This window comes from Meles meles, chromosome 14 (genome assembly GCF_922984935.1).
Source record: "Meles meles chromosome 14, mMelMel3.1 paternal haplotype, whole genome shotgun sequence".
NCBI classification, from domain to species: Eukaryota; Metazoa; Chordata; class Mammalia; order Carnivora; family Mustelidae; genus Meles; species Meles meles.
In genome coordinates this window covers 39,214,036-39,227,344 of record NC_060079.1, presented here as the reverse complement: position 1 = coordinate 39,227,344, position 13,309 = coordinate 39,214,036, and the positions used below count along the sequence as shown (strand labels likewise).

At 36.7% G+C, this 13,309-nt stretch overlaps 1 protein-coding gene across 2 annotated transcripts in view; it reads left to right on the top strand.

Annotated features, from left to right (window-relative positions):
- DIAPH3 (diaphanous related formin 3) overlaps positions 1 to 13,309 on the top strand; it is a 512,673-nt gene that overhangs the window by 310,717 nt on the left and 188,647 nt on the right. For both annotated transcript variants that reach the window (XM_046028127.1, XM_046028128.1), the window contains 2 exons: positions 241 to 365; positions 8,762 to 8,926. In XM_046028127.1, coding sequence (XP_045884083.1) covers positions 241 to 365; positions 8,762 to 8,926 — 290 coding nt within the window. The remainder of the gene's footprint in view (positions 1 to 240; positions 366 to 8,761; positions 8,927 to 13,309) is intronic.

The following is a 13,309-nucleotide window of genomic DNA, read 5'->3' as shown; positions in this document are numbered from 1 at the left end:
ATGTGGTTTGTTCATGAGAGCATTTCCTAAATTTCATCTTATGTTTTTTTCAAGTAGGAAATTTCCTTCATTTTTGCATTTGAAAACATAAAGGTTTAAAAAAAAATTAGTGAAATTTATCTTTAGTTGAAATGTATTTTATTATTGTAAGGTTTTTCACAAATGTTTTGTTGTTAAAGTGTTTTACCTTTTATATATTATAATTTTGTCCTTTCAAAGCATTTAATATACTCTCTTTAGTCTCTGTAGAAACGCTGGAAAAGAATTTGAAGCAGATGGGAAGGCAGCTTCAACAGCTTGAGAAAGATTTGGAAACCTTTCCCCCTCCTGAGGACTTGCATGATAAGTTTGTGACAAAGATGTCCATATCCTTCTGATATCTAAATAACTTAAGTCACTAGTTTACTGGAGTTATAATTTATTTAATGTTGTAGGTATATTTGCATAACCAGTGGTTATTCTATAGTGCCAAATAGCAGTTTAACTTTCGCCTTCTTGTGGGAAAATTTATCAGTGTGTTTGCCTATCATGAATAATACAGAAATGTGCTTTCAATTCTTTTTTTTTTAATCAATTTGGATATTTTCTCTCATCTTTTCCCTTTCATTTGCCTTCTTTCTTTCTGATGTTCATGGTAAATTGAAAGGACATGAAAACTGACTTTTAGGAAGTCTGATTCCAACTCATGATGTGATTTAGATAATTCTGAAATGTTTTAGGAAGGAAACAAAAGCTTTGTGAACTGGTATAACTAGTCAGCTTAATTTCATGGGATGTTATAAAAAATTATCTCATGTTCCAGAAACTTTAATATTTCCTTTAGAAATACTGCCTGGTTCCAAAATGAAAATGGAATTTGTCATGATCATGATCACTACTTGTATAGGTCTTCTCCAAACCGAAAATAAAATGTGTGTGTGTGTGTGTGTGTATAAATGAGACTTGTGTCCTTAATTTAAGGTTTCTTTTGAATTCGATTATCTTTGGTTTCACTAACTTTGTGGCTTAATCTCTAATGAGTAATTGAAGTAATAAACTTTTTTTTTAATTTCCTGAAATGAATGTTGAGTTGCTTTGCAAACCATTCTGTGAGATTAGAGACTGATATCTTTTGTGTTATAATAAAGTATTACTACTATGCATTATTAAAATCCCATATGGACCTCAGAATTTTATATGAAAGGATAACCCACTTCCAATGAGCTCTTATAAATAGACATTCCTAATATTTTAAACTGAGATACTTGAAATCAGATAACTACTTTTCCTCTTCCCATATCTGCTCCCCTGAGATTTAGCAAATCACAAAATTATTATTTGGTTTGTCGTAGATTTTATTGTATATGCTTTCAGCTTAATTGTGAATTAGTTCAATTTCTGGCTTTCTTCGCTGTCTCTCTTGGGAAATATCGTAAAAATGCACTCCAACAACAATCAATTCAGGCTAATGCGTTTGTTTCCTTTCATATCTCTGCTACCCATCCAGTTTCTTGTTTTATTAGATAGGGCACTGTTATCACTACATTTGAGAAGGTTTTTTTGTTTGTTTGTTTTTTGTTTTTTTAAACTAAAGGTGAAATCCGTATTTACCCATCAAAAAAATACCTTCGCAGCACCTTCTCATTTGGCAATGTATGCTTTTTAAAACTCAGTTTGTTATTGCAGAGTTACATTGGCTTCATCATTCTTAGCTTCTGCCCCTCTATCATTTTATCATGTTAAAATATTTATATGTGACAGTTTATTTTAATCATTAAGCACTGTTAATTGAAGTACTTTCATTGTTCCCTATAGAGAGAACACATTTTAGGAAAGGGTTTACTTGCATACAGTTTCTGGTAATACACTGTGAGCGTACTAATTGGGAGGCTCGGGTTTCTGGAACTTATAACCTAAAATAAATTCCTGAGCTTGGAGTGAAGGTGGTAGAATACCGCTCAGCAGACGATCCCAGGACCTATCCATACTTGTATTCATATGACACAAGAAACTGAATGATGTTGGTTCTTGAAAGGTATGCAGCTCATAAAAAGCAACCAGCAGGAAATCAGAAACAGGAAGGATGATGCTTTGTTAGAAACAATTTTTCATTCTGAGTACAATTATACTCCATGGACAAGAAAGCTACTACATCCTGTCGCTAAATATCACAACCTAGAAGCCTCTAATGAACTGATTAGCATTCATGTATCTCTTGGAAGTCAGATATATGAACAGTTGGTGCACTTTGCTATTGACAAAGCTTATAATCATAAATATTCTTTGCTGAGATTAGATTGCACTCGTTTGCTTTTCATCTTGGTTAGACATACTAGTTTCGAAGTAATTAAATTCATTCATTGCAAAGCTTTGTTTACTTTAATTAGGACTGACAACAAGTCACATTTTGAATATTAAATGGATTTTATATAGATCTTATTAAAATGGCAAATTGTGAGCCTCAGAAAATGTGAGATCTCAGAAAATGGAAGAATTCGGAAACTAAAACGCACAATGAATAAAAATGTATTTAACTAAAGTTTGGGTTCTTAACGCTCAAACTTTGTCTTAAGTTTTTGTGCTTATTAGTTGAAAGGCCTGTCTAATTGTTTGGTTCATCAACCAATTCTGAAAGAATATATGTATTATCTAACTTGCTAGGGATGCATTTTTACAAGTAAATATTTAAACAATCATGACTTAGTAACTTAAATAATCCATTAATTGAATTGTTTTAAATTATAATGATAGAATTCTGTTATATGAAAATTTGCTATTAGCAATATACAGTATATTGTAATTTTATTCTTCCAGTGACTGCTTTTTATTTATATGACTGCTGAGTATAAAAATGTGAATTTAGTACATCCTTTTAAAATGCATGTACAGTTACTTCATATATTCATATTGACTTTTTAGTAATACTCATGTTACTTTCCAATTGCTAAGCCTGGGTCAGAAATACGATTGGCTTTGACCGTTTCCACTGTAAATATTTGCTTGAAAAATTTGGGACATGAATTTGAGGCAGGGCCACCAACATAGTTACATGCAAACTGTTACATGTGAAGTATCCACACTTAGCTCTTCTATGTGAGAAAATTAAGAAAATACCAGGATTGGTGTCATGTCATGCCTGTTCGTTTCTTTTGAACTTTAGATTCTAGAATATTTATTTTAAGGAAAATAACAAATAGATCCTAAAGCATTGCCCTTGAATTTCTCCTTGCCTGGGATTTACCTTTTCTTCTCTTCCTACCCCATCTCCTGAGTCTCTTAGAAAAAGTCATTTTGCCAGACATTTATATATTTTTGTATTTGTCACACTTATGTTATAATCACTTGGCTTTTTCTCATGTTATAGTCTTTAAATTTCTTCACTGCAGTCTTACTTTATTTTCATACTTTTTTTCTTGTTCTCGTATATAGCAATGTTTTAGGCACTTTTGAAATTATTACATAGATGCTAAAACTATTCCAATAAATTCCTTGAAAGACTTAGATCTTATAGCTGTATTCCACACTGTGTAAAACACAGCATCTTTTGGGTAAAGGAATTCAGTACCTTTTTATGTGATTGAACAGCAGTTAGAAAGTAAAATAGAGGAATGGGATCTGTGAAATATAAACTCGTATAATACATGTCCATTTGCAAGAGTGGGAGTTTGGGTAATTGGCTGATTTGTAATAGATTTTTCTCTTGAATTTCCCTTCTCTCCCTCCCTTCCTTCCTCCCTCCTCTTAACTTCCTTGTCTTTCCTTCCTCATCTTCCATTCAAATTCTTTTTTTTTTTTTTTTTTTTTTTTAAGATTTTATGTATTATTTGGGATGCCTGGGTGGCTCAGTTGGTTAAGCAGCTGCCTTCGGCTCATGTCATGATCCCAGCGTCCTGGGATCGAGTCCTACATCGGGCTCCTTGCTCAGTGGGGAGCCTGCTTCTCCCTCTGACTCTGCCTGCCACTCTATCTGCCTGTGATCCCTTTCTCTCTCCCTCTCTCTCTCTCTCTGTCAAATAAAAAATAAAATCTTTAAAAAAAAAGATTTTATGTATTATTTGACAGAGAGAGACACAGTGAGAGAGGGAACACAAGCAGGGGGAGCGGGAAAGGGAGAAGCAGGCTCCCTGCTGAGGAGGGAACTGGATGCGGGGCTCAATCCCAGGACCCTGGGATCATGACCGGAGACGAAGGCAGAGGCTTAACAACCGAGCCACCCAGACACCCTTCCGTTCACAACTCTTAGAAAACTTCTAAAACTTGTATTAAGATATCCTGCTCCTCATCCAAATTGGTAATGATCTTTTCCTTCCCTGAAGCCTCACTGTGCTACAGCTACAGCACTTGGTGCTCCAGGCTCTTTTGTTGTAATACTCCATTTGTCCCCTTAGCCAGGAGTTCCCCGACAGCCCGACGTAAACTAGCCTCTCTCCGTCTGTATAATACCACACACTTTTATTTTCATCATTACACTTTTCACTCTCTGACGATTCATGCATTTCCTTCTTTATCCTCTGTCCCCACTCTCCAGAAAGTATGTGTCATGAAAGCAGGGATTCTGCTTACCTCGTTAACTAGTGTTTTCTCTGTTGCCCAGAAGAGTGAGATGCAGTGGAGCTTAGTGAGTACTTACTGAATGGCTAGCTGACTGCCTGACTGGCTGGATCCTGACTACGTAAGATCTATGAAAGGTATTAGCCGTAGAGGACGGACTAAAGCTGGTCCCTGTTAGATGTGTCAATGGAGGTAATAGCTGTCCTTGTTGGGGGAAGCACAACAATCAGGGCAGGACAGGAGACTGAGTGCGGAATGTATTTGTGCTGGGTGGTTTCACCGTCGCTCAGTGAGAGAATAGCCCATCAGCAATGATGTGGAGTGCCTCATTAATGTAACCGTTTATTCTGACCTATCAGACAATCCTTTTAAACTGAAAATTAATTTGACATTTTCCCAAATTGTTTCTCTTCAGTCACAATTTTATCATTCTTGTGGGTAATTCCAGTTATTCGAAGCTCCACTTCATTCGTTTGGGAGCAAAGTTTTTCATAGATAACAATGATAAGAAAATTAGCTTAGAAAACTCAACAAGACCATGTCATTCCCATGGTTTTGGCTCTTGGTTTTCTTTCCCATCATATCTTTTTAGTTATATAGAATTGCAATATTTTTATTAAGAACATTCAGGCAGGCGCCTGGTAGCTCATTCAGTTAAGGAACTGACTCAATTTTGGCTCAGGTCGTGATCTGATCTCCTGTGAGATTGAGTCCTATGTCGTGCTCTGTGCTAGGTGTGGAGCCTGTGGAAGATTCTCTTTCTTGGGGCACCTTGGCATAGTTGGTTAAGCACCTGACTCTTGCTTTCAGCTCAGATCTGATCTCAAGGGTCATGAGATGGGGTCCTGTGTCAGGCTCTCCACTCAGTGGGGAGTCTGCTTGAGTTTCTCTGTCCTTTCCCTCTGTGCCTGTATCCCCCTCAAATAGATGAATATTTTTTTTTTAAACTCTCTCCTTCTCTCACCCTTCAACACTTTCTCTCTTGCTCTCTCTCTCTCAAAAAAAAAAAAAAAATTCTAATATCTTACTGACTTGTGATTATTATCTGAAAATCTTAAGTGATATTGGGTAATACTTAACAGCTTGACTTTAACCTGTTGACCACATTGATTCTTTTTTTAAAAAATATTTATTTATTTGAGAAATCACACAAGCAGCTGGGTTGGGGAGGTGGTTGGTAACAGCAGACAGAGAGGGAGAAGCAGGGAGCCCGATGCTGGGCTCGATCCCAGGACCCTGGGACCATGACCTGAGCTGAAGGCAGACCACCAGCAACTGAGCCACCCAGATGTCCCCAAACTGATTCTTGAGAATAGGTCTATTTCCAGGTATTAGGATAAAATGACTAATATTTGTGAAGTGCCTATTATTATTTTTTTTTATATTTTATTTATTTGACAAAGAGAAATCACAACTAGGCAGAGAGGCAGGTAGAGAGAGAGGAGGAAGCAGGCTCCCCACGGAGCAGAGAGCCCGATGCGGGGCTCGATCCCAGGACCCTGGGATCATGACCCGAGCTGAAGGCAGAGGCCTTAACCCACTGAGCCACCCAGGCACCCCGTGAAGTGCCTATTATTAAAAGCAAAGCCTTACCATGCAGTGAGGGCGAAGAAAAGGAGTAGCTTTAGGACCATGCAATTAGCAATACCCCCTAAAGTAGTATACTTAGCGTGTTGTCCAGCACATCTATTTTCAGGGACTCTGTTAGGCCTTAGCATTACATCCAAATTGTATGTGTGTGAATGTGTAGATATGAAATTTTTTGAATAGAAGTACCATAGCTTTCATCGCACTTCTGAGGAGGCCTGTTACCCTTGCCACCAAAGTTTAAGAGTGATGACGCACTAGGGGAAAATGAATAATTGGCACCAATGTTTTGACAGATGAGTAGACTTAATGCAGCCAAGAAGATGGAACACAGCATCTACAGAAGGGACTGACCGTCAGAGGTGACTGTCCTCTAGAAATGTGGTAGGACCGAAGCCCTAGTAGGGAGTTGGACTAACAGGAACAACTCAACTCTGTTCTAGCAGAATGCAATGGATTACAAATGCTGTGTGTTCAATGGAACGAACTTAAAGCTGTAGAGATGAGAGAAAAAGGCTTTGTGAAAGAGGAAGAATTGAAGGAAGCTTTGAATGATAGGTTTGGACAAGCAAAGGCAGAAAACAGTTTCTCTTTTAGACAAGAGTTGAGAATATATAAATAATCCATATGGATATAGCCTGTGTCTGGGACATAAATAATTTTAGGTGAGAGTTATAGATTGAATAAATAAACTAATGCTGATTTCTGACCTTACTATATAAATGACGGAATGATTATTTCATGTTACAAATGAATCACCATATGGTCCATTTAATGTTAGTTCCTGAATGTATTTCAAATGTTTTTTAATTTACATAAATTCACTTTATTATATTTCATGAATATGGATATTTCCTATGAAAAAGTGATTAGAAATCCGTCACGTGTGACTGTATTGTTACAATTTCTTACGATTTTGTGATTTGAGTAATTATACAAAATCTTTTGTTACTCATCCAAGCATTAAAAACTGATACTGCACATAAATTCATCAACTGCTGCTACTATTCTGATCTAGATTCTAGAAAATGTAAGGAGGCATTTTGCTATTCAGATGACTAAAACTGAACCACAGGAAAATCAAAAGATTTTCTTAAGGTTGTTAAAAAATATCAACTCTTGCATTAGAATCCAGACTTCCTACATCCTAGTTTATTCGTTTTTTCCTAAAATACTATATATAAAAGTAAGAAGAGCAGAGTATGGCGGGGGAAAGAAGAAGAAAGAAAGAACCAACATTAGAAGGGTAGTAGGTAATCCGTGCCTGGGATGCCTTTCCTTTTGGGGAGCTTGGGTTCTAAGTGTCAGAAATTTTCTGTGCACCTTGGATTTCACTACCCATCTGGAATCAGTGCTGCCTCTTTCTCAAAGTGAAGAGCTCGGATCAGTTTCCTTATTTTATCTTCCACTGGGGAATACTCTGACCAGAGGAATCCTATCTTTTAAAATTGTGGAAAATCTTTCCTTTAGGTTATAAACACTCCATGTTTGGTTTTGTTTTCTTGGTCTTAATCTAGTTGTTTTTACTACTGACTTGAAAAAAGAACTATTTTTTTTTTACATTAGAGACAACAAAATGGCTTTCATAAGCTTAATTCTATATATCCCATACCTTTAAATGTCCCAGGTTAAAGGAGCCATAGAGGAATATGAATGACTCTTAACGGAGTCATCTTTTCAGGATGAGGTATGGTATATCTAACTGCATTAGTGATCTGTCACACCACAAAGGAAATGCTATGGTTTGTTTAAAAAATATTTTCTAATGCTATCATTACATTCACTGTTAGCCTTCTGAAAATCAGTGTGCTTTGAGCTGTGTTGTCATAAATAAGTGAGAGAAGAACATTTCTGTATGTGCAGGTATATGTGCCAGATCATAATTTTAAATCATGTAATGCATAGAATAAGATACGTACCAATTTTCCAAAGGAAAGTTAAAACATGATGTTACGTATATTTGAAGTTCTTAATGTAACTCTTAACTTATTTTTGGATCGGTTTTAGAACTTAAAGCTTAAAGTGAGTAAGTGGGCAATAAAAAAACTAAGTGTTTACATTTACTACAAAGTGCTATTCATCTCTCAAAGAACTTTGCATTATTAACTCATTACTCTTCGTAACAGCCCTGTAAAATGAGTAGTGTTCTCATTCCCATTTTATAGATGAGGAAATGGTAGCACAGGGAGATTGAGGCACTTGCCCATAGCCACTTACCACCAGGTGCAGGAGTCTGAGATTGACCCCAGTTGTTCTGTTTAACCTCTGTGTTCAGTGCCCACGTGGTTGATTTCAGTATCTTTGAAATTACTCCATTTCAAAGCTACTGAGCTCTACTTTAAATCATACTGCATGATCTGAATAACATAGATATACAAGTTGAAAGTAGAATTTCCTGGAACTCAGTTGTAAAAGAAAAATATTAAATACTTACATTTTCTGATAATTTTGACAAAGTTACGAGATTGAAGTTAGGATTTCACTGCTGCACAGGATAGATTCAGTTGTAAGAACAGTGACCTGTTAGAGGTACTTCTGGCATTTCGGAGATGTGTAATAGTGCCTAACAGTTCAAACGCTGGACTCACAGATTTGTCCTAAAATGTTACTTGGTAAATTTCTGAATCCCTTAACTGTAACATACAGCTTTGTTATCACTGCAAAAGAACAATACGAGAAGCTTTTAAAGTTACACGAAAAGATGGAGAAGTTATACCAGAGTCTGATGGGATACTATGCCATCGATGTGAAGAAGATGTCCGTGGAAGACTTCTTTAATGACTTAAATAACTTCAGAACCACATTCATGGTATGTTAAAATTTTTAATTTGTTTTCTAAAAAGGTGTCTGTGTCTATACCATCGCATCAATTATCACTTTAACTTCATTACTTTATTCCATGCTTGTTGTCTATAGTAAAAACCTACCTTTCCCTATGTTGAAAGTTGGCTTTAAAAATTTCTGATTTTAATACTATTGAAAAATAGGAAGTTTGTTCTCTTTTTGGCCTTCCCAACATTAAGCTGTAATTGGAAATTTTGATTGAAAATGTGACAAACTCTGAAGTTTTTCATAAAGACTCCCCTCCTGGCCAATTATAGAGCACTTTTGTAATATGTTTTTGGCTATGAATTTGTTTCTTTATACTTAAGATCAATTTGTATTTTTGTGGTGTAATTTCACCAAATTCCATGAAGCTCTTATGAAGCTCTTTTTCTTTTTTTTCCTTTTCTTTTCTTAATGCATTGTACAATAAGCTACCTGTGATTTGCCTCTGAATGGATTTTACATTCCTAGGGTTTCCTTTAGATACTTTAATAGGGAGGTCAGGTCTTTGATGTGGAATCCTTTCATTTAGGCATTAAAAAGATCTTTTGAAAAGTATTAGCTGATTAGATGAGGAAAAAAAACCACACACATATTAAAGTGAGAAAGCATTGTTGCCTCCCCGGGGAAACTGGTGATATATTTCTGCAATAAAAAATTATGTTATTCTTAATTCATGGGTAAGTCATTTCTCTATTTCAGCAAATGTTTGTGGGGATTAAAAAGTTTCTTGAAGGGTAAAGAAAACTTGAATTTTAAAGAAGCGTTTCTTTTTTACTCCTAGGAAAAATTTATTGCTGAATGTATTGCACTTGGTTATGGTGAAATAGTCCTTTAATCAAAACTCAGTATTTTAAGGGAAAACTGGTCTACAATAAATACACGTTTGCCCATAGCTTTAGTTTTTTTCCCCTCTACAAATTCAAAATAATTCTTTAGTTTTTCACTACCAGAAGTGGAAAAATTGGATTCAATTGATAAGTATATTTATTATGTCTCTATATGTGTGAAATGTTATACAGTATATTTCACTTTTATATCTTATGAGGCAACATGGCTTTAGTAGAAGTAGCAAAGGCTTTGCAGTCTAAGAAAGCTAGGCTTGGATTCCACACTAATTATGTGACCGTCAACTGATATAACCTTACTGAACCTCAGTTTCCATATTTGTAAATAGAAATATTAATTCCTTTCTCATAAAAGTGTTTATTAAACCAGCTACTATATATTAAATATTTATTGCAGCTCCTTGCACATGGTAGTTGTTAAATAAATTAGTGAGCAGTGAAGGATTAATTTAGTAGGCTTGAGGTATTCCAACCCTGCGTATTTCAAGGAAAGTACTCACCCTCCCTGGCTCCTGGGAGATAACCTGTAAGCCCTTAAAATAGCCTGTCTCCTACAGATCAGATGTTTTTGGATGCCTGGGGCCTTGGACCAACCTATAGACTGTGTTTTTTTTTTTTCCCATTCTATTTTACTTCTTTTCAGTGTGCCAGTATTCATTGTTTATGCACCACACCCAGTGCTCCATGCAATATGTGCCTCCATAATACCCACCACCAGGCTTGCCCAACTCCCCACCCCCTTCCCTCTGAAACCCTCAGTTTGTTTCTCAGAGTCCACAATCTCTCATGGTTTGTTTCCCCCTCTAATTTCTCCCAACTCACTTTACGTTCCATCTCCCAAGGTCCTCCATGTTATTCTTTATGCTCCACAAGTAAGTGAAACCATCTGATATTTTACTCTCTCTGCTTGACTTATTTCACTCAGCATAATCTCCTCCAGTCCCATCCATGTTGATATAAAAGTTGGGTATTCATCCTTTTTGATGGAGGCATTATACTCCATTGCATATATGGACCATGTCTTCTTTATTCATTTGTCCATTGAAGGGACAGTTCTTCCACCGTCTTGGTTCTTTCACAGTTCGGTGACTGTGGCCATTGCTGCTATGAACATTGGGGTGCAGATGGCCCTTCTTTTCACTACATCAATATCTTTGGGGTAAATACCCAGTAGTGCAATTACAGGGTCATTGGGAAGCTCCATTTTTAATTTCTTAAGGAATCTCCATACTGATTTCCAAAGTGGCTGCACCAACTTGCATTCCCACCAACAGTGTAAGAGGGTTTCCCTTTCTCCACATCCTCTCCAACGCACGTTGTTTCCTGTCTTGTTAATTTTGGCCATTCTAACTGGTATAAGGTGGTATCTCAATGTGGTTTTGATTTGAATATCCCTGATGGCTGATGATGATGAACATTTTTTCCTGTGACTGTTAGCCATTTGTATGTCTTCTTTGGAGAAGTGTCTGTTCATGTCTTCTGCCCATTTTTTGATGTGATTGTCTGTTTTGTGTATGTTGAGTTTGAGGAGTTCTTTATAGATCTTGGATATCAGCCTGGGACCTTGGACCAGCCTATAGATAGATAGTTTTTGCTAGAAATGTGATTTATGGGGACACCTGGGTGGCTTAGTCATTAAGCATCTGCATTCTTCTCAGGTCGTGATCCCAGGGTCCTGGGATCGAGCTCCTTGGCGGGAAGCCTGCTTCTTCCTCTCCCACTCCAACTCCCACTCCCTCGCTGTGTCTCTCTCTGTCAAATAATAAATAAAATCTTAAAAAAAAAAAAGAAGGAAAGTCCTTGCTTACGTGACTGACCTTCCCAATAAAAACTCTTGATGCCAAGACATGGGAGAGTTCCCTTTCTTGGTTGTGCTTCCTATGCATTGTCACATGTCATTGCTAGAATAATGTAACTCCTCTGGGACAAGTCAATGGTGATTTTAATCTGTGCCCTTTCACTGTAATAAACTGTAACCATGAGTACAAGAGCTTTTTTAGGTTCTGAGTCCTTCCTACAAATTATCAAACCAGAGGTGGTCTTAGGGACCCCTGACAAATTATGCATAAAAGTATAAAATAGATATATGGAATAATAACATCTATCATATATTGAGTGTTCTGTGAACCAGATATTCTTCCAAATGCCTTATATATGTTATCTCAGTCAATCTTCATAATAGTTTTCCACCTTTCACTGTTACCATCCCTCTGTGGCACAGAGATGGAACATATCTGGCTTAACGTCATGAAGCTATAAAATGGTAGAACAAGGATTTGAACTCACACTGTACAGGCTTCCTCCAAAAGCCTATACAATTAAATGTTATGTAGTGCTCCCTCTCAAGTTTTATAGCTTATATTCTGTTTTACAGATAAGATCATTGGCATACAAAGGGTTTTTTAATGAAACCAAGGTGTACTGTTCTTAAGCATTTAGATTGGCATTTGAATCAAGTCTAATTCCAAATTTTTCTAAGATCTGGCAGGATTAAAGGGCTTTGGGTATTCTGGGAGTAACTTGGTCATTGTGTTACTAAGTGATAGGCAGAGAGTGAAAGTGTCTGAGTGGAGAAGCATTCAAAACAGGAGGGTAATAAAGTGAGAACAATACTTTGTTCATTTCAGAGTTCACATGGGTCCTAGAACACACATATGCACATTGTAACCTCATTAGAGCTAAATAGAAAAATATGTTTTATTTTTTAAAATTTATTTACTTATTTGACAGCACAAGCAGGTGGAGTAGCAGGCAGAGGGAGAGGGAGAAGCAGGCTCCCTGCTGAGTAAGGAGCCTGACACAGGGCTTGATCCCAAGACCCTGGGATCATGACCTGAGTTGAAGGCAGTTGCTTAACCAACTGAGCCACCCAGGTGCCCCAAATATATTTTATTTAAATGAATAATTTGGAGAGGAAAGTTTCTTTTGCATAAAAATAAAAAAAAGACTGGAAGGAAGCGGTTATATCAAGGTGGTGAATTTGGCACACGCATTTTATTGTTTCTTCCTTTCTGGTAAATATAGTTATACTGCTTGAATTTTAGACAGTGTATGTTTAAAAAGATGACAGTGTCAATATTGGCAAAAATTTTTGACAAATGGTTTGTTTTCTCCAATTCTCCTGATCCCTTATGTTGCTATTTAATTCCACACTATTCAGCTTTGAAAATCCAGTTAACTTCACTGAATCAGTGTGCAAATTTTAGCAACAGATGTAGTACTTCAATGTGTTAGGTCTGTTCTGGAAAGGCATATCAATACAATAAGCAAAAAATAAATAAATTTCCTTCTTAAGAAAATACTGGTAAGATGCATTTATATCGTTACTTCATCCACTGGTATTCAGGAATACTCCTGGCCACAAATGAGCAAATTTTACCAATAAGGTGGAGGTCCATTTTGCATTACATACATGGAGTTGGAGCTACTGTCCTCCTTCCATACCTACCCACCCCCCCCCACCGGCTATGGCAGTTTTCCATGGAATGTTTTCTCCCAAGTTCAGATCATTCTATTTA